This window comes from Podarcis liolepis, assembly GCF_965112155.1.
Source record: "Podarcis liolepis genome assembly, chromosome: 16".
NCBI classification, from domain to species: Eukaryota; Metazoa; Chordata; class Lepidosauria; order Squamata; family Lacertidae; genus Podarcis; species Podarcis liolepis.
In genome coordinates, this window is record NC_139567.1 from 42,261,629 (window position 1) to 42,283,712 (window position 22,084).

Here is a 22,084-nt window from a genome sequence, read left to right on the forward strand (position 1 = left end):
ATACACCTTTCGTTCTCGATACAGAGGGCCAGAGATATCCATTCCCTGCACTGGTCCCGACCCAATCATCTTGTTACAATCCTGTACTATGGAAACGCCGGACCAAAGCAAACTAAACATGTACAGAGTGCCCAGTCTGCACCAACATCAGCCACAAAAACCCTATTCTGAGATTACCAGCCCTCACTTTTGCCCACAGCCGGTCATTGCAAATACCCTGAAATGCAAGCGGTAAATGGGGAATGAAGGAAACAAGGCAGAATGGAATCAGAGCATTTGAGGGTCGCAAAGGGGACCCTCGAGCTCATGTAGTCCAACCCACTGCTCGGTGCAGGATCTGCAATGCAGGATGAGTCCGCTGCCTCCAAATACTGGCTGTTCCCCTGTTGAACAGCTCTCCTTACAAGTAGGAACTGCCTCCTGCTGTCTTGCTGAAATATGCTTCGCTGTAATTTTTGAGCGCCGGGTTCAAATCCCGACCTGTGGAGCAACAGAGAACAAGTCTGCTCCATCTTCTATGTAACAGCCCTCCAGCTATCTGGAGACGGCTGTCATTTCCCTAACCCTTAAACGTCTTTCCTCCAAGCTAACCACACTTAGCTCTCTTTCCGCTGTGGCTTCACACATGACCTGGTATTCACGTCCCTTGTTCTCCTGGCTGCCCTTCCTCTAGGTTCCAGTTTGTCAACACCCTCCTTCAAATGTGGCATCCATAACTGGAGGCAGTACTCCTTGGAAAAAGAAGAGGCGAGAGTGCCCCTGAGCATGTCCAGAGTGCATTTCCCTCACCACCGGTGGATAACTATGGAACGTCTCCCGCATGAGTGATCAGGAGAAAGGTTTTTCAGATCATAAAGACAAACGGAGTCCTTCTGTTTCCTAGGAATCCAACACGATATCTACCATGGAAAATGGTTGCGGGTCTACAAAGCTCTTCATTCTCTTGGGACCAATGAAAACACAAAGAGCCTTGTTGGAACAGGGGAAAGCTGAGGAATTCTGCCCAGTGTCCTGTTACCAACAGAGGACAGCCAGGTATTTTTTGATGCTCCCAAGCAGGAGGCAACAGCAGTGCCCTTGATACCCGTCTCCAGCATCTGGTACGGCAAGGTGCACTGCGCCTGACTATGGAGGTTCTGTTTAGGTGTGGTGGCTAAAAGCAACTGACAACCTTCACTCACCAGCCAGTATTTATTTATTGTTAAATAAATGACTGTGTCTAAAGAGGTCTGTCAACCAACTGCTAAGTAGAAACCCCATGTTCAGGAGCACTCTACCTGGAACAAGATGCAGAAGAACTTTTTGCACAACAAAGCGCAGACGTTCTGGTAGCCCTCTGTCAGCAGGGAGGGAGAGACGCAAGCTGAACGACGTGTGTGCGGCAGATGCCCACCGGGAAGACCCCCCCCACACACACAAAAGGGTGGTGTTTTGCCGGCAAATGTCCCGTTCCTATCCGGCGGAGAGCTATTCCTGGGTGCAATGCGACGCAGGCACCCTGGAGACTCTGAAGCAGCCGTTTCCGAGAAAGAAGAGTTTTGGAACGACAGGCATAAACCACATGGGTAACGGCAGTCAACATTCTGGGCATCTGCCAAGGTCCTAGTGGGCATTGCTGATCTGTGCCCAGCTGCTGCCCTCAAAGCCCAAACACTCCCCTCTCTGTCTCCCTTGGTGGCTAAGGATCCTGAGCCCCACACCACCAGTTAGAAGCCCCCTCTCCCCCAGACAGCATCTTGACAAAACCCCCGGCAAAAAATAAATAAATCTGGGGTTGCCCAGCCTTGAAACAGAGCTTTTATGCCCACCCACAAAGAAGCAGAATGTTTGGCATCGAGCAAAATCAGTGCAAACTGGCAAAATCCAAACGCCAGGTGTTTTTTTTTTTAATGTAGCCTATTCCCTGCAGCTTTTCCAGGTCATAGGAGGAGCCCTGCTAGGCGGGTTCAAAGGTCAGGGGGTTCTGGGCAGCGACACACCAGCCCCCCCGACCCCCCACCCTTCCTCGGCTGGGGATCTCACAACTATTAAATCTCCCAATTCCTGTGCATGGGAGAAGGCTCTGGGTTCAATTCCTGGCCTCTCCCGTTTCAAAGGATCTGGCAACGAAGAGGACCCTTCGCCCTGCCCAAGACAACCCCAGAGAGCAGCTGCCGCTCAGAGCGGGCAACACTGGGTGTAGGTAGGCAGGCCGGTTTTCTGGTACAAGTCAGTTTGCGATGTTTCCTTGCATTTCGGCTTTCGAGCTGAGCAGCACAAGCCAGCAAATAATCCATCAATAGCAGAGCATGAGACTCTCAGTCTCCGGGTTGTGGGTCCGAGCCCCACGTTGGGCAAAAGATTCATGCGTTGCACGGGGTCAGTCTGGATGACCCTCGGGGTCCCTTCCTACAATTCCATGATTCTCTGATCAGCAAGAGACATCAGAAAAGGTGATGGAGAAAAACCAGCCTGGTTTTACTGTGCGTGCGTATCAATGACGCAGAATTATTATTTTTTTAGAAAAGGAAGAGCAAAGATTCTCTCCTTACCCCACAAGGTAGGCCATGATGGAGAGCTGGACCACTCGGTAGAGCACTCCCACTTTCTTGTTCTTGGCGATGACATATTTCTCCGTCTTATAATCAAACAGCGACAGGCAGAGAGCTTTCCAGGCCACCTGCCCCATCCTCTCCCGGCTGGCTCAGCATCTGAAGGAGGAGAAGGATGGGGAGGAGTGGGGAGGAAGGGGGGGAAATAAAAATAAAAATAAAAAAGACAGGTGGGGAGGAATTAGCCACGCACGTGTTTCTCCTGGAAAGCTGAAACGACAGCTCCGGTTCAGCTCTGCTGCTGAGCCCTGCTGCGCTTGCTCTGATCTGAATTTTCGGTGGCAAGGGAGAGCTCAGCTGAGCATAGATCTCACAACAGCAGCAGCAGCAGCCCTTGCTGGTTGGACAAGGTATGTGGAAGAACCACCTTCCTTCTGCCGCCTGTGATGGAATCTCAAGGCTGAGTCAGAAGGTCTCCGGCCTTTGCAAGCCTGCAATAATAGCTCTGCAGGAGGAGAAAGCCGGCCACCTTTGCCTTTTCACGACCCAGTTTTTGCAAAAACGGCCCCCTTGCGATGCTCTGCTTTTAGGCATATGGCAAAACGTTCCTAGCGTTCATCCAGATCTGGGGTCCTTAATCTGGAGGGGCTATTAAGCCTATTTGTGGCCTCTTTTTTATGCATTTTTGCTCAGCTTTTTAAGACGGGTGGGATGAATTAGTTCTGCCCTTTGCAGATGCGCTTTTTTCCAGTGTTTTATTGTATGCTGCAAACACGCGATGGAAAGCACATTTTGAGTACGTTTACCCCTCCCCCCCCCAAATAATCCTGGGAATTGTAGTTTGTTAAGGGTGCTGGGAGTTGTAGCTCAGGAGTGTGTGTGTGTGTGTGTGTGTGTGTGTGTGTGTGTAAATTACAGATTCTTTATTGGAAGTAGATTGTGCTTTAAATGCATTTTAATTGTATGCTGTGTAGGCAGGCTTGTTTAAGATTTTATGATTGGTTTTAAAGTTTGTTTCACTTTGTAAGGCCTTCTCACTTTCATTCATGACAAAAATAAATAATAAAAGGAATAAATATTTTTAATAATGATCGTGCAGGAACTGAAACACAGCTACCCATTCGAAATTCACCTTTCCTGAATGTTGTGAGCGATGCTGTTCTCCAACCAGTGTTTACGAAAATGCGTTATTAGGGCAATGCATTCATAAAATAGAATACAATTCAGTCAATAGCATACAATTTATTTTAACAGTAGAGAAAGTTGCTTTACCAAAGATGTGTGTGTTATTCAAAGCTGCATACAAAAAAAATGTGTTTATTGGGACAGATTTGCACTAAATGGCTTCCAAATTTCACGAGGATTTAAAAAACAAAAATGCACACGTTGTTGCAAGAATGTGAAGAGTTGAATTCAAGATTCGAAAAATAAAAATCTGAAAGAACCAGAACTTCCAGCTCCATCCCTTTCTGCCACATTTACAGTGATACCTCGGTTCTCGAACGTAATCTGTTCCGGAAGACCGTTCGAGTTCTGAAAAATTCGAGAACCGAGGTGCAAAGGTCTGGCTGCAAATGCAATTGAGAAAACTGGAAAACACGCAGCATGTCTCTTCCGGCTCTACTTCGAAATGCCGTTGGGGAACGAACCCGGAATCTTCTGCATGCAGGGCTGCTGGTGCTCTCCAACTGAGCCATGGGCCTTCACGGGTTAGATTTCTGAGCCAGGAGCGACCTTATAGCCCACAGTGTAATGATCCTCTCCAAATAACCCAGCAAATTCAGATTGTGTGTGGTCAACACACCCCTCTCTCATCCTCCATTGTGGCAAGTAGGAAGCATTATCAGAGCTGCTTGATGTCGCAGGAATCCGCCCCCCCCCCATCCTTCAGTTTGTACAAACTTCACACACACACCCCACATACGCTACGCTTCTGTTATAAATTCATAGAAAATCAACCATACATCAGATCTGCACTGTTCCGCTTTTATTTTACTCCATGAAGGAAGGACTACAAAATGGGGAAGGTTTGATACAGGCCAGCCATAATCCCTTGAGCATACCAGCACATCCACAGGAGCCCTGCCCAGTTGCTATTCCAAACCTGATGGTCCTAGACAGAAGACCATCAAGATCACAAAGAACTTGCATATGGAAAGTACTCATGGGGAGGGGGAAAGGAGGAACCAGCCAGGTGACAGGACACTCAGGTTACCACCACAACTCCTCCCTCAACCCCTCCTTTTTGTGATGTAGTTGTGATGTAGTTCTAGGGGTGTAGTTTGGGGGATTAGTAACTAATAAGAGTTGGGGTCTTCTTTTGTTCTGGGCTTCCATTTTGCTTGTTGTGGGTGGGAGTCCTGTCGCGACAGTCTTCAATAAAGGCCAAGCCTACAGGCTGCTGTTTTGCTCCAAGTTATCCTGGTTGGTGTCTTTGTTTTTGTCCAAGGGAGCTGTCAGGGAACTGACATCGGAGCTAGAGGCGGAGGGAAGGCTCTCAAATGATGCTGGAGAAGGGCCCAGCAGGGAGAGAGGCAGCTCCGCAGATGGGGAAGCAAATCAGCGCAACACCAGGGATATAGAGGGGCTGATGGGGGAATCGGCGAGAGGGCTCCAGGACTCTTCACCGGACACCAGCGGGGAGAGCACGGGTCCTCCGCTACCCACGCCCACCCTGCGCAGAAGACTTCCGCGCAGAGAGAGTAGGAGGAGACTGGGTGTCAAACAACTTTTATGTTGGAAAATATTTAAGAAACGCCCACTGACGGATTCTGCTAACGACTGAGGCAGCCACGAACTGAAGGGCTGTCCAGACTGAAAGATTTAGCAAGGCAACAAAGCCTGGAGAGGCGGCAACTTACTCACGAGCAACCCCATACACATTACAGGAGCCCTCGGCAAAAACACTCGAGGCAAAAACACTCGAGGAGGGTAGAAAGGAAGACCAGTTCTTGGTACATCCTGGGAGCCAGGGAGAAATTCCCAGGGCCAGCTTGAGAGACCTGAAGGGCCACATTTCCCCGCCTCTGCCTTCAAGGCAGCCCCAAGGCCTGGTCAACGATACCCTCCGAGTTAATGCTATATTGATGTGCAGTTCCTATTATGACTGCCATTAGCGTTCCCATGAAAATAAATTTTGAAGGCAACAGCTCAGAGTCTCCAGTCGGAGCAGCTGAGCCGAGATGGCAAAGCATTGCAAAAAACATATACAGCAATGTTGACATTGCCCTTATGTCCGCCAGAGAAGTGATTTACTGGAAATGGTGGCGAGGAAAGATAACAGCCTCATCATAATGAAAACGGGACCCTTTCAGCATTGTTTAACACCCTGGCTCTGCTGTTCGCTGCTTGGAACGAGGCCTTCCTTGTGCACAAAACAGTGAGGTGTCACTCGTTTGGCTGATTTATATATCTGAAGAAAATTATGGGATGCCAATGGTCCAGCCGCCGCTGAGCATCTGTCTATCTATTCTGTTTTTCAATTTCCAGTTCACTTCAAGAGTGTGACTTATGAGATGGGGATTGCTTTCTTCTTCAGCTGGATTTATCTGACTCGCCTTTCAAATAGTTTATTCTTGGTCTTCTTTCACAGAGCGGCTTAGGCAGTTCTCCAAGACTTCTGCTCCTTAGGCCCTGGCTCCACCATTAGGCAAAGACAGGTGGCACCAGGGGCTGCTCCTTGCCCACCCCCCAGCCCACTATTCCCCTCTATTGTCTCACCATGGAGTGTTGGGGACATACTGGCACTAGCCAATAGGCGCCTTTTCCGCAGCAGTCTTTTCAATGGCTCAGATGAACTGTCCGGAAGCTTGGCAGGACTGGTTTATTCTCCCTCCACCTATCAGCCCCCCTAGAGATGATGATGATGATGATGATGATAATAATAATAATAATAATAATAATAATAATAATAATAATAATAATATATTTATACCCTGCCCATCTGGCTGGGCTTCCCCAGCCACTCTGGGCGGCTTCCAACAAAATATTAAAATACAGTAATGCGTCAAACATTAAAAGCTTCCCTGAACAGGGCTGCCTTCAGATGTCTTCTAAAAGTCTGGTAGTTGTTTTTCTCTTTGACATCTGGTGGGAGGGCTTTCCACAGGGCGGGTGCCACCACCGAGAAGGCCCTCTGCCTGGTTCCCTGTAACTTGGCTTCTCACAGTGAGGGAACCGCCAGAAGGCCCTTGGTGCTGCACCTCAGTGTCCGGGCAGAATAATGGGGGTGGAGACGCTCCTTCAGATATACTGGACTGAGGCCGTTTAAAGCTTTAAAGGTCAGCACCAACACTTTGAATTGTGCTCGGAAACGTAGAGAGAGAGAAAATGTACAGCATTCCCTCTAACAATAATAATTCATAATTATTATTTCATTTCTATACTGCTTTATATTTTTAAGGAAAACAACAAAAAGTAGTGTTGGTTGGCATCCATCTGTATTGGGAAGGTGAAATCAATTCGTTGGAGAGTCACAGCACCTGCTGTGGCTGTAGAGACCGATACAGGAGAGACATGTTTTGTTGCAGCTGGGGAAGAGGAAGGTATCCAGTTGTGTTGCTGCTGCAGATACACCATAGCATTTCTTCTCTCTGCACTCTCCCCAGAGGGCATTCCTCCTCTGGTCACTGCTATGGATGCACAACACGGCTTAAGCCTTGTACAGTGGTACCTTAGTTCCCAGACTTGATCCATTCCAGAAGTCTGTTCCAAAACCAAAGCGTTCTAAAACCAAGACGCACTTTCCCATAGAAAGTAATGCAAAATGGATTAATCCATTCCAGACAACCCCTAAAACAGCCATTTAGCATGCATTTTACTATCTAACAAGACTATTGATCCATAAAATGAAAGCAATAATCAATGCACTGTACTATAAAATAAATAAGACAGTATTGTAGATGATAAAAATTAAAATTATATTTTTTTTCTTACATGCACTGATTATAGTCATTGTTTGGATGGGGGGGGCTTTCATCCATTTCTGCAGTCACACAATCAGTCAATCAATCAATCAATCAATCAATCAGCAGCTGAACTGGGTTCTACACAGTCACAAAACAAGTCACAAAAATGAAGTCACAAGCCACAGTCACAAGTCAGTCCCATAAAACAAAGGCTGTTTCAGTGCAGCCAGGGCAGAGGAAGACTTTTCACAGTCAAAAAAATTGAAAAAGCCACACAAAAAATAGCAAAAGCAAAAGCTCCAAATATCACCTCTGTGTTGCGTGGGTGTTTGGGACTCAGCAGCCGACAGACTCAACAGGAAGCCTCTGATTAACAGTGGGGGACTCAATTTACAAATGAAACACACTCAACAGGAAGCTGAACATGTTCTGCTTCCAAGGCAAAGTCCACTAACCGAAATAGCTACTTCCGGGTGTGCAGCGTTCTTAATCCAAGTTGTTCATAAACTAAGCTGTTCTAAAATCAAGGTACCACTGTATTGTTAATCTTCAGGCTGTATTTAATGGTATTATCCACATACAGGACAGGGCCAGCAGGTTTAGGGAACACCTGCCCAGATACCCCGGTTTGCAGAATAATAAATAAATAAATCAATCAATAAATAAGCCAGGTGGGAAGGGGAAGGGAATGGAGTATCATGAAAAGGGGCAGGAGTGGGTGGCCGGCTGGAACTGTGAACTGCATTGTGCAACTTTTTCATTGCGGGCCCCCCAATTCCTGCTCTAAGAAATGTTATACCCATCTTTGCCCGGAGATGCATTTTACTACGATAGTTCAATAGTCGACACTTATTGATTTCACGTTTCCCGGACGCCCACCTCTTGTTGGCTGTTATTTACTCCATCTTAAGTTGCTTTTCCCTGGAGGTGTGCCAGAGGTTTAATTAATTACGTCTTGACAGCTTGTTTCGTTCTGTGTTTATAAGTTCTCCCCGACTCCTTTAGTTAACGTGTAGGCTGAGCCTAGTCCATGCCAGGGAATCGTTGGCCCGCGTCCTCAGATCCAGAGAGAGAGCAAAAGAAAGCACCAGGAAAGATCCTTCTTTGGAGGAAAGCAGTTTATTCTCTGTGCACAGAGACAGCCAGCCAGCAGAATAACTTCTGGAAGACTGGCTGCCCAGAAATACGCCTCTGCAGACTTTCTTATACCTTGAGAAAGCTCCCTCCCTCCTCCCCCAAACGCCCTCCAAAAACTTCCCCAATCAACTGGAAAGTTTTTAACTTATTTTTTTATATGGCATGGCATGTCTATATTGCTAGCCCTCTAAGCAGCCCTCCCTATTTTCCCTTATACGTGTCTTTCTAAGCGTCCTGCATCCCCTCCTCCCGTCTCCTTCGTATGTGTCTTTCTTATCTTGCATTCCTAAAGTCTGCAGGTCTGGTTATTTCTAGCTTACAGTCTCCTTCATATGTGTCTTTCTTATCTTGCATTCCTAAAGTAGGAAAGCGAGGGACCTCTTTTGCAGGTCTGGTTATTTCTAGCTCAGAAATTTACTTAGATCCAAGGTACAGAGAATATAGAAGATCCTTCTTAGGTACAAGGTACAAGGTATAGAAAGCATATAGAAAGCAACCCTTCCCTCTCCCTTCAAACGATGCCCATCTGTCAGAGGCATTGGAAATAAACAGGAGTCCAGAATGGCTGTGAAAAGGCTTGCAGGGCCCTTCTTGGATGGGAGGGGGTGTGTGTGTTCGGGATGTCGCAGGCACAGGCCAATACGCACAATTGAAAAACGTTACATGCAGAAATAGCCAAATTAACGGGGGAAATTCAACAACAGGGTGATGAAACATTTCAAAAAGAATGGGGAAAATCTATGGCATATATAGGATAAGGTGAAATAGTGAAACCAGTAGAGTGGAAATAAACCTCATAATGGGAAAATAAAAAGAATTTTTATTGGACATTAATGATAATATGAACTAAAACGTAAAATGTAAACAAGGTAATTTACAGTATTTGTAAATGAACATAGACAGACAACAGGTTTTGTATATACAGAAAGATTTATTTGTATACAGACACTGTATGGATAAAGATGGAAGAAGAAGAACAATATACAAAATGGATAAAGACAATGCGGAAAAGTTAGAGACGATATAAAAAAGCTGGAAGAAGGAAGAGGAGCTCTTAGGAGCAAGTATAAATGTGAAATGAAATCTAAAATGTGTGTGTATAGTATGTAATTAAAAAACTAATAAAGAATATCATGCAAAAACAAAACCAAACCAAAACGTTACACTAAAGATTGCTGTGGAAAGACTTTCAGGGTTGGGGGCATCACAAATGCTAGCCAGATGGCACAGAGTTTAAAGGGCATGTAAAATAAGAACATGAGATGCATTTATAAAGGCTCGTCCTCAGACAGGCCCATGGTTGCCACTGTTCTCCTGCAGCAGGGTCCTCATTTGTATGTTTTAAAAAACACGAAGCACAGCCCATCGCTTAACAATGATGATGAAGAGGAAGGGCATTCTATCACGGCCCATTCAGCCACTGAATTGGTGCCGGACGCTTGCACCCACCATCTATTTAAAGCACACACCCTCCCAAAGAAGCACGGGAACCGTAGTTTACCTGGTGCAGCACTACAGTTCCTAGCATCCTTAACAAACGACAATTCCCAGGATCCTTCCCAGAAGTGAGCTTTAAATGGCTAGTGGGGATGCAGACACGGTAAAGAGTTCTGAGTTCGAGACCAGCTGGTCCCAAAATCAAGGCTCGGAATTTAATGCCTGAGTGTTTTGGTACAGACCTAATAGCCGTTGACCTTCAAAAACTGCATTATTCCCCTCCAATGCCTTGTTTTTGGTCAGCGATGGGGACACTATGTTCTCCATTCCTGTTTAAGGCCTCATTCATACCATGCAATTAGGGCATTCTGGTGCCACTTTAAACAGTCATGAATTTCCCCAAAGAATCCTGGGAACTGTGCTTTCGTTAAGGGCGCTGAAAATATTATTTCCTGCATAGAGCTACAATTCCCACAGTAGTTTAACAATCAATCCCTCTTCACAGGGAACTCTGGGAATTGTAGCTCTGGGAGGGGAATAGTGAGGTCTCCTAACCGCTCTCAGCTCCCAGCAGTGGCGTAGCGTGGGTTGTCAGCACCCGGGGCAAGGCAAGTAATTTGCGCCCCCTAACCCGTGGATTTGCGCCCCCTAACCCTAACCCCCAGATGTTGCGCCCGGTGCGGCCAGCCCCCCCTACACCCCCCACGCTACACCACTGGCTCCCAGGATTCTTAGGGGGAAAGCCATGACTGCTTAAAGTGGTATCACAGCTGAACGTGGCCTTAGATATTATTTCCACCACCTTAAAAGCCCAGCGCCCAAGCTCTAACATTGACTGCCAAACCACGGAGTAGAAACCAAGATTGCTTGGAGGAAAACTTCCAGTGTCTCTCTCCCCTCCCTTTTTCTGCACTCCCCTGAAACGGTGTTTTTGCTGACGGCGAGTGCCTTTTTGAGAAGGTCATTTTTCACCTTGATTTGTGTGTCTGCTGCCCGTGGAGAGGCCACGGTTGGCCTGCCATCTCGTTTCTCAAGCATCACCAGCGGCGGAGTTCATCAGGAAAGAGGAGGCATGGCTTGGAGAAAGTTTTGAGGGCCATATCAAGAGATCCAGAGGACCACATCTGGCCCCCAGCTCTGAGGTTCCTCCGTCTTCTTTTTATTGGAGATTGGTAGAGACACCATTGATCCTTTGCTTGCCGATCTTTCAGACAAGTCTAAACTTAATTTTCTCCTCTTAGGGAAAGATCACAAGACGACCTGATTTGAGCTGATTTTATAATGAATTGATTTTGGAATGCTGTATTATTTTACTGTTGTTAGCCACTCTGAGCCTTGCTTCGGCTGGAGAGGGCAGGATATAAATAAAATAATAATAATAATAATAATAATAATAATAATAATAATAATAATAATAATAATTATTATTATTATTATTATTATTATTATTTGCCGAGATTTGTAGGCACAGATCATCCTCTAGCTTACTAGGGAAATGCTGAAGATACCCAAATCTCAGCTGTACGGATATATGTATATATCTCAATTTTAACTCATGAGCTATTGCTGCAATCTGCTCCGATTGTATATTTTATCTTTATGAACGCTTTGTGTTTTGTTATGCGAGCTGGTCTTTGACCGTAATAAATTATCTACCTTACTGGAGATTTGAACCTGGGACCTTAAAGCAGAGGCTTCGCCCACTGAGATATGTCCCCAACTTCAGACGTCCTGCTGCAGTTTTGCCTATTGAGAAAAGGCAGGGAACGGAGATTGGCTGGCACAGGCAGGCAGCTTGTGTCGGAAGTTCACAGGAGACTTTTTGGTTATTTTTAAAGGCTTTGCCCTCTGCAGACGAGCAACACACTGACATGCGCCCATCCCACAGGACTTACAAGACAAGCAGTGCAGAGGCTCCCTCGGTGATGCATAGATCTTCCTTGCGAGTGGCTCACGGTTGTCACTTAGGGATTTAACGGAGCAGAACGGGACACTCTGGATTAATGATCCAGGAAGGAATATGCTGGACCAGCAGTCTGGCCCGACTCCCATTTCTCAAATGTGCTCCTACAAATCTCCTTCTTTTGCTGGGCTGTTAAAGGACAGTCAGTTTTATGCCGCCCCGACTTGCCAGGGATGATCAGACTGCAAATATATATATATATATATATATATATATATATATATATATATATGCAGCACGTATGTCTGGCTCAAATATATATGCATTCCTTATGTTCATCTGCTTTGTTTTGACAGGGTCTCCTGCCTGAAATAGGACAGACCCACAGTAGCGAAGGCGCTTGGCTGGAAGAGAGAACTGCATCAATGCCTGCCACCTGCATGCTGAAGTGGGGGAACTTTGGCCCTCCAGACGTTGTGGAACCACAACTCCCATCATCCCCAGCAAGCGTAGCCAATGGCCTGGGACTATGGGAGTTGTAGTTCAGCAACAGCGGGAGGCCCAAAGGTTCCCGCCACCTGTTCCAACCTCTTATAAGCACAAGAGATTATTTTATTAATTTAGTTCAAGGATGGAGAACCTGTGGCCATCCAGGCCAAATAAATGATGTTGGATTCATTTCTATCAGCTCCAGCCAACAGAGCAAAAAGTGAAGGATAATGGAGATTTAGAGTTCTTACATTAGACTGTTATCTACCTACCTTATCTATCTATCTATCTATCTATCTATCTATCTATCTATCTATCTATCTATCATCTATCTATCTATCTACAGTGGTGCCTCGCAAGACGAAATTAATCTGTTCCGCGAGTCTCTTCGTCTAGCGGTTTTTTCGTCTTGCGAAGCAACCCTATTAGCGGCTTAGCGCTATTAGCGGTTTAGCGGCTATTAAAGGCTTAGCGGCTATTAAAGGCTTAGCGGATTAGCGGCTAAAAGGCTATTAGCGGCTTAGCGGCTTAGAAAAAGGGGGGGAAGCGGGGGGGAAACGGAACACTCGCAAGACGTTTTCGTCTTGCAAAGCAAGCCCATAGGGAAAATCGTCTTGCGAAGCAGCTCAAAAACGGAAAACCCTTTCATCTAGCGGGTTTTCCGTCTTGCGAGGCATTCGTCTTGTGGGGCACCACTCTATCTATCTATCTATCTATCTATCTATCTATCTATCTATCTATCATCTATATCTAGTGTCAAAAGGCCAGGGTAAAGAGGTATGTCTTCTGCATAAGGCAAAAGCTATACAATGAAGGTGTCAGGTGCAAGTTTAGGGGCTGTCAGTTCTGCAAGCCTTTTGTTAAGCAGACATTCTGATTTTCTGCATCAAACCATCACCCGAAGAAAGAGCCATCTGCTTAAATATCCCCAAAGTGTCTTTGAATTGCAGGATTGTTTTGCCTACATAAACCCCCCAGAGAGTCATGTGAAGGATTCCCCAGGCTGTGACTAAATGACAGGGAGGTCTGATGAGAGAAAGAGCAATTGCTGAAAAAATGTCAGGTTACCTCTTGCGTACGAGACAAGGCCACATCCCCTAGACCACGGGTCTGCAACCCGCGGCTCCGGAGCCGCATGTGGCTCTTTTACACCTTTGCCGCGGCTCCGGGGCGGATACTAGCGAGGGGAGGAGGCGCATTGTGCGCCCCGACACACCCCACTGTGGTGGGCGCTGTACTGGCTGTGATGTCGCATGGGGGTGGTGCATGCGTTAGTAACACACTGTCCCAACGTCACCTTCTCGCCTGCTGTCAGATCGGAGGGCAGCGGCGTGCATGCTTTAAATGTCGCAATGGTTTTGCAGCTCCCAGGTTTGTTTTTTTCTTCGGAAACGGGTCCAAGTGGCTCTTTTTGTCTTAAAGGTTGCAGACCCCTGCCCTAGACCTACTGTGCAAAAGGATAATGGTATCATTTAAAATTTATGGAGGGTTTCTCTCTAAAGTTGGATGGTTCCTGCAGTCAGGCCCTCGGTGCCAAATAGATGAATGCCAGCAAGGCATAACAAACCGGAGACACTGCCAGATGGGTCAAATAGACATGGGGAATACAATGAAGGAGATTTTATTTAAAAAAAATAAAATTAAAGCCTTGTGCAGATGAAAAAGACAGAAACTTAGGACCGTCAATTTGCCAGGTCCACCTAGTCCTTCCTCTTCTAAAGGAACACAATGCTCAGAAAAGCACAACCAAAATTATCAGAGAGGTGGAACACCTTCCTTATGAAGAAAGGAGAAAGTTTTGAGGGGTTGGGGGGGGGGGAAACCCCACACAAAACAATGAAATTCTATACTTTTCTTCTCAAACGCAAGCCCCATTGAATTCAATAGAAATTACACCCTGATAAGTGTTGCATTGAAACTTAAATGACTGTGTTGGGTTGGGATGTGGTGGGAGTAATGACGTTCATAATATTAAATACAGTGGTATCTCGGGTTACATACGCTTCAGGTTACATACGCTTCAGGTTACACACTCCGCTAACCCAGAAATAGTGCTTCAGGTTAAGAACTTTGCTTCAGGATAAGAACAGAAATCGGGCTCTGGTGGCGTGGCGGCAGCAGGAGGCCCCTTTAGCTAAAGTGGTGCTTCAGGTTAAGAACAGTTTCAGGTTAAGAACGGACCTCCGGAACTAATTAAGTACTTAACCCGAGGTACCACTGTATGTCACAAAGAAAGAAGATAGACATTTTTTCTACCTCTCACAATACTCAAGTTTCATATTCAGGGTTAGCTAATGAAACAGATTGGCAGAAGGCAAAGAAAAATCCAGGAAAAGAAATAATTTTTCATGCCACTTCTAATAAACATAGATAATTTTCTACCCTGAAGAACTGGTGATGTCTGCACCAGCTTGGAAAGTTTTAAAAGGGGCTCAGATGCTTTGCGGAGGGTGGAAGCTCTGCAAATGGCTACTAGTCCTGGTGACTACAAGGACCCTCCAGGTTCAGGAGCAGTCTACCACTGAATTAGGAGCTGCTGGGGAGAAAGCCGGTTGTAGGCAGCTGCCCTGCAACCACTATGAAGAGTTCTGGGGCACTGCAAAGTTAAGTTCGCTCCAGTCTTTCAAATGAACAATTGTTCTTCTTTATATGGAATCAATGGGACGCAGGTGGCACTGTGGGTTAAACCACAGAGCCTAGGACTTGCTGATCAAAAGGTCGGTGGTTCGAATCCCTGCGACGGGGTGAGCTCCCGTTGCTCGGTCCCTGCTTCTGCCAACCTAGCAGTTCGAAAGCACGTCAAAGTGCAAGTAGATAAATAGGTACCACTCCGGCGGGAAGGTAAACAGCATTTCCGTGCGCTGCTCTGGTTCGCCAGAAGCGGCTTAGTCATACTGGAAGCTATACGCCGGCTCCCTCGGCCAGTAAAGCGAGATGAGTGCCGCAACCCCAGAGTTGTTCGCGACTGGACTTAACTTTCAGGAGTCCTTTACCTTTACCTTTTATATGGAATCAAAGATTGGGAAAATCCAAAACAACAACAACATTAGGACAATACTTTTATTAGGCTGACGAGAAAGGCCACAAAAATAGTGTGAAAGCTCTTGTGTTCCCCAGGAGTCTTTGGCAGGTTGGTTAAATAGAGTGTGGGGAGAGGGAGGTTTGAGAAAGGAAAAGCATCGGCTGATGGCGAAACCACAGGCCCCAGGTCACGGTCTTAAGATGGAAAATGGGAGCTGATGGCAGGAGTAAAAGATTGGGTGGAAAAAACACATTCACAATCTCAAGCTGGCTATGAACTAAGCCAGTGTTTTTCAACCACTGTTCCGCGGCTAGTGTGCCGCGAGATGTTGCCTGGTGTGCCGTGGGAAAAATTAAAAAATTCGAAAGATTTTTTTTTTTTTAAAGTCAAATTTTCGATTGGGGCGCCGTCCCCGGAGGGAGGCGGGCGAGTCGGGCGGCGAGAGGCGGGGCGGCGAGGAGAGGCCGCCCAGCGCGGGGCTCTCGCCGTCTGCCTGCCTGGCTGCCTGCGAGCTCGGCGGGCAGCGCCTCCGTCCGCAGCGCCCGCCTCGCGGCTCTCATCTGTTTAACCTTGAAGTCCCCCCCCCCCCGGCGCGCTCTCCTTCCTCGGTGCTCCAAGCGGCGCTCCGGCTCCGGGGGGCGGAGGAAGAAGCTCCCGGGGCTCCAGCGTGTCCTCCCGGGCGAGCGCCACTCGAGAGCCGCGAGGCGGGCGCTGCGGACGGAGGCGGCCTGGGCGCCGAGCTGCGCGCTGGGCGGCCTCTCCGGGGAGCGAGAGGCGCCGAGGAAGGAGAGCGTGCCGGGGGGGGGGGGAACTTAAAGGTTAAACAGATGGATGTTGTGACCACAATCAGTTTGAATCCCTCTTTTTTTTCTAAGAAAATAAACATTTTACTGTTTTTAGGTATTCTCGTCTTATACCCATTCATGCAGTCCAGTGTGTTTAAAGAATAATTGGGTAAACAGGGTGGGAGCAAAGCACCCCTTTGGAATTATTCTGTGAGAGGATGTTATTTTAAAGCACCTGTGTGCCAATTTGGGATGTCTGTAGAGTTTATTTTTCCACATTATAAAAATATGATACTCTCTCTTCTCAAAGGCAGATGTAATATTTTTTAACAAATATTGTCATGAGTAAAAATAAGCCTAAGGTTTTTTTTTTAAAAAAAGTCAAATTTTCGCCCACTAGGCGGGCGCCGGACTGTGTCCACCCTATTTTCCATCCGTCCTGGGTGGGGATCAGATCGGATGGGATCGGATGAGAGCGGACAGGTGGTCTGCTCTCATCCGATTCCCCATAGAGAGCAGCGGGGCTCTGACATCTCCCTCTCCGCACACCATGGTGGTGTGCCTCGTGATTTTTTTCATGAAACAAGTGTGCCTTTGCCCAAAAAAGGTTGAAAAACACTGAACTAAGCCATGTGGAGTACGAGGTTGCCTCAAAAAAGCCACACAAAGGCCCAAGAGGCTCCCAAATAAAATCCGTCAGTGCTTTTTTTTCCTAGAAAAATAGGTGCCGGTACTCACCATGAAGTTGTTACAGTGAATGCCACACTTTTTAACAACAAAAAGAGAGGTGCCGGTACTGTGTGCCCTTGAGTACCCCCTGGGGGGGGAGTGCACTGAAATCCATAATAGTGGTTTTCAGGAACCCAAGACTACGGCAAAAGGTTTATTTGCAGCATACAGCAAGGAATACATTGATAAAAAGAAGCTGAGGTCCAATCTGACTGTGCCTCGCGGTCTGAGGAAGGTTACCCATCGTCCCATTCCAGAATCTCTCTCCACTTCGTTCTCAGGAATCGCACTGCTCTGCAATCCTATTTTTGTACTTTCTTTTGAAAAAACCACACTGGAAGGGGGTGAAAAGAGAGCAGAAATCAGCCATGGGGAATCCGGCTAATGTGTTCAATATTTTTTTTTTAAAGCAACAACAATATTTTCAATTTTAAAGGCAGAGAATAGTAATAGACGCCTTTCATGTTTGTAAAAGAACTTGATGGGAGAGTTCTAATACAAAATCCCACGGACGGGGGAAGGGGAGGCTGTGGCTCTCAGGAGGTTGTTAGACTCCAATTCCCATCAGCACCAGGTAGCAGGGCTGATGGTCATGGGATGATGGGAGCCGGAGTCCAGAGCCACAGGTTCCTCATCCCTTTATATACATGGGAAGGCGCTTTGTATAGAGTCAAGGCCCTGACCCACCCAGCTGAACTACAACTCCCAGCACCCCTGACCCTGTTGGCAGCTGGCGCTGCTGGGAGTTTGAATCCCACAACATCTGGAGGATACCATGTCATCTCCCTGCTGATGGGCAGCGACCCTCCAATGTTTTAGGCCAGTGTCTTACCCAGTCCTGCCTGGAGATGTTGGGGGTTGAACCAGAGACCTTCTACATGCCAAGCAGGTGCTCTAACACTGACCTACAGCCCTTGCTGTATTTTAATATTTGGTTGGAAGCCGCCCAGAGTGGCTGGGGAGGCCCAGCCAGATGGGCGGGGTATAAATAAATTAATAATAATAATAATTATTATTTTTCCCAGGTGGCGATGTGGGTTAAACCACAGAGCCCAGGACTTGCCGATCAGAAGGTCGGCGGTTCGAATCCCTGCGATGGGGTGAGCTCCCGTTGCTCGGTCCCTGCTCCTGCCAACCTAGCAGCTCGAAAGCACATCCAAGTGCAAGTAGATAAATAGGTACCACTCTGGCGGGAAGGTAAACGGCATTTCCGTGTGCTGCTCTGGTTCGCCAGAAGCGGCTTAGTCCTGCTGGCCACATGACCCGGAAGCTGTACACCGGCTCCCTCGGCCAATAAAGCAAGATGAGCGCCGCAACCCCAGAGTCGGCCATGACTGGACCTAATGGTCAGGGGTCCCTTTACCTTTACCTTATAAAACCCTTCTGCTGTGGTCTGTACCAAACCCCCTTGATGCTCCCTCAGAACCCCCCCCCCCCTGGTAGCAGCAACTCAGACATCAGCATCTTCCCACTGACAACATCCTAAAACAATCTGGACCACCCCCTACCACGAGCCCAAGCGCCCCAGCACCTCTGGGAGAGGTCGATTCAGTGGCCCAAGTCCTTCTGTATTGCTCCTTGGCTGAGCTCTGTGCAAAATCTTTACTGAACCCCTTTAATTAAATCTGCCAGGGCAACCAATGCATTTTACGTCCTTTTAGTCCCCTGCGATTAAAATGCATCTATTGCTCTCAGTGTGGCCAAACATTGTGCTGCAGCAAGCAAAACCCGCCAGGAACTGACCCCAGACATGATGTACCTTTTCCGTCTTTGGAGCTCGTGACATGACTACAAGAGTCTGAAACGTCGGTGCCCGTTTTATTTCACTCTTTGCTGTTCTTATTATTTTATCCCGCTGTAGTCATTTGGATAATGCATCCGACGCGCTTGTTACTTTGCTTCTTCAACGCTGCTCATTGACCGTGACAGTAAATATTGGATTTGACTGGATCTAGCCTATTTTTAAAACACGGCTCCGTGGAAGGAATACTAACCTTATAAAGAACGGCGGTAATTAGCAGCAGCAGCGCCAAGCCGCCCACAGAGCTGCCGATGAGGAAGGGAAGGAAATCAAACACTTTCTCCTTCAGCAAGATCACCTTGATCTACGGACAAGGGGCAAAACAGAAAGAAGGGAAGCGGATGCATTTTGCAGGGGAAGCGATCCTAAGACCTTGAGGCATTCAGCGCTCTGCTACAACCTTAAATGTTAAATGGTTTTTTAAAAAAATGAATTTTATTAGTATTTTCCACACAACAACAACACGAAAGATATCAAAAGATAACAATACACAACACACAAAAATCAACATTCGAAAACTAAAAAAGACAACAACAAAACAAAAAACAAACAAATCCATCTTACAAGTTAATATTATAAACACTAAAACAACAACAAAACATTGACTTCCACCAATCCCACAGCACCTCCTTTATCTCTCATTCTGTCTTCCTGTTTTCTTTATCCTCTCTATCCTAACATCTAGATAAAAATCCCTCTTTCATATCCTTTCACTTCACAAGGTTATTCCAGACTCAGCCAGATTTCTGCCCTCGAACCTTGACTTTTGAGGTATTCATTTAGGCACTCCCATTCTTTTTTAACTTCACTTTTTGGTTTTTGTCTTATTATATCTGTCAATTTGGCTAATTCTAAGTATTAAATGTTAAATGTTTCCGCTCCCTCATAAACGTGAGTGGACTGCACATTCACAGCTGCCTGGGTGTGTAGGTGTAGAAAAACACAGTGAAAATCCAACCATAAGATAATAAATCATGCTATTAAACATTTGCTGCCCTTCCCCCCCACAACCAGTTGCAGAGGGACGCTGCTCCCCAGGGCCCAATGATAGGGCTGGCCCTGCTGTGCTAAGGACTGAGAAGAACCCCATTTCTCACTTTCGGTTCACTCTTCCCTGTGGAAAAGGGCCTGAAGTGCCTTGCCTCCCGCCAGTTACCTCTGTTTTGTAATTTTCCGCATTCGGGCCCACGTAAAGGTTCCTGTCGAAAACGATTTCCCCTCGAACCAGCAAGTCAGTCCTGTTTTCTAAGACCTAAAAGGAAGGAGCGGAAGAAGCGACAGCAATGTTTATGACACCCAACTGGAATTTCCCCCATCGTTCTGCCCGGACACTGAGGTCCAGCGCCGAGGGTCTTCTGGCAGTTCCCTCACTGTAAGAAGCAAAGCTACAGGGAACCAGGCAGAGGGCCTTCTTTGTGGTGGCACCCGCCCTGTGGAACGCCCTCCCATCAGATGTCAAAGAGATAATCAACTACCTGACATTCAGAAGACATCTGAAGGCAGTCCTGTTCAGGGAAGTTTTTAATGTGTGGCATTTTAATGTATTTTTAATCTTTGTTGGAAGCTACGCGGACCAGATTCTAGCCTCTTGGGTCAAATTTGTAAGGACAGGGCCACCTACCTGTTGATCACCTGACGCCACAATTACATCAAGGGACTGGGCACTTTGAAATCCCAAAGTCGGGACGTCAAAGCACCTGAGGATGTCAAAGCACTCACCAGTTTTTCCCCAGGCTTCACAATTGCCCTCCCTGCAGAGAACTCATGCAGTCGATCTAGCAGGCTTTGGGCTGAACAGCCAAAGCCTGTTTTCTCTCGCCAAAGAACAACCAGGAGTGCACTCCGAGGCTTCCAGTCATGCCTGACATCACATATGATGCTGGCTATGGGGTTTAGGGGGAAACAGCCTCACCGGTCCATTCTGAACCTCTGTCAGGCCAAGTTTGGCCCGATGGCCAGACATTCCTCACCCCGATCTACTACTCAGTGGTGGATCTTTGCCCCTGGAAAAGAATCTCTCCCCGCAAAATATACCTGTAAGGAATTGGCTAAAGGTAGCTCTGCCGTCACAACCACATCCTCCTTCTCCGATGTGATGGTACAACTCACGAGCTGGTATCCAACTCCCTCGCTGTCCTGACAGAGAAAGAGGCACAGTTGTATTTCAAAACAGAGCGGAAGAGAGACAATAATTGTGCACAATGCAACTCCACCTCACTGAAGGATCTGTTTTAGAGAATCCTGGATTCACAAACTCTATTTCCAATGTCAATACTTTGTGTAAACTCTGTCTGGAACTGTGTGAAAACAAGCTATTACTCAGGAATATGACACTCTGGTTTGCCTGACTCCACCTAGTATGTGATATAACCCTGACACTTATCCCAGATGACCCTGCAGAAGGGGAGGTCCTTCTCCATGCCAAAATGCAAACTTTTAAGAAGAGTTGTTTTTACTTAGTTCTGAGTCCTTCACCTCCTGACAAAAGGGGAGTGGGACTCTGTTGCAACGGATACAGTAGTTAAAAAATCAGCTTTGCTTTCACTTGATTTCTGCCTCAGCTCATTAATCTCTGACTGGTAATGAACTTGGGGAGTTGGGCCACCAAAAGGCACCATTTCTCCGGTAACAATTTGCAACGGGCCTGTTTCTGGTAACAGAAGCAGCCTTTGATTGTAACCCACAGATTTTGGTTGGTAGAAAAAAGTCACCTATTAATTACATTTGGGTTTTGTTTGCTTTGAAAAAAACTAAAACTCCTGGTTATTTGGTTTTTTCACTCCTGTTTAATTTCTCTGTCTCCCCCCACCCCACCAATTTTTGTATGTATGGATCTCTTGTAAGCTGCCTTCTTGAGAGGCAAAAGGGCAGGAGTATGATCAGCAAACATGCTTCCTCCCTTCACAGCCCTATTTTTACCTTCGAGTCTGTGCGTCCAAGGTCTGTTTTGCACACAGTGGTATTCTGATGAAAGAGGAGAAAAAATGAATGAAACAGGGTTGTGTCCAATGTTGGTCATACTCAGAGTAAGCAACACGGGAATGAATGGGCATGGTCTAATTTCAGCACTAATTTCAGAACACTTAATTTGATACAACTCATAGCACTTAGCAGTGGCGTAGCGTGGGTTGTCAGCACCCGGGGCAAGGCAAGTAATTTGCGCCCCCTAACCCGTGGATTTTAGCACCCGAGTGCGAGCGCCCCCCCCCCATGTTGCACCCGGTGCGGCCGGCACCCTTGGCACCCCCCACGCTACGCCACTGTTCCAACGTTCAGCTTCACTGGATGCCCACGAGTTATATTGTACGGAGAGAGGGATAAAAACTTTCCTCTCTGTCCACTC

General features: G+C 46.9%; 2 protein-coding genes across 2 annotated transcripts in view; both read right to left on the reverse strand.

The window, feature by feature from the left end:
* P2RX5 (purinergic receptor P2X 5) overlaps positions 1-3,223 on the reverse strand; it is a 44,916-nt gene extending 41,693 nt beyond the window's left edge. Inside the window, exon 1 of the mRNA XM_083480065.1 lies at positions 2,532-3,223. Coding sequence (XP_083336191.1) covers positions 2,532-2,668 — 137 coding nt within the window. The 5' untranslated portion in view covers positions 2,669-3,223. The remainder of the gene's footprint in view (positions 1-2,531) is intronic.
* A 12,227-nt stretch (positions 3,224-15,450) lies between these two features.
* The window catches only part of ITGAE (integrin subunit alpha E), a gene marked incomplete at its 5' end in the record, with an annotated part of 52,543 nt that continues 45,909 nt past the window's right edge, over positions 15,451-22,084 (reverse strand). Inside the window, 6 exons of the mRNA XM_083481268.1 lie at positions 15,451-15,696; positions 16,831-17,274; positions 18,935-19,045; positions 19,898-19,993; positions 20,776-20,877; positions 21,661-21,705. Coding sequence (XP_083337394.1) covers positions 17,218-17,274; positions 18,935-19,045; positions 19,898-19,993; positions 20,776-20,877; positions 21,661-21,705 — 411 coding nt within the window. The 3' untranslated portion in view covers positions 15,451-15,696; positions 16,831-17,217. The remainder of the gene's footprint in view (positions 15,697-16,830; positions 17,275-18,934; positions 19,046-19,897; positions 19,994-20,775; positions 20,878-21,660; positions 21,706-22,084) is intronic.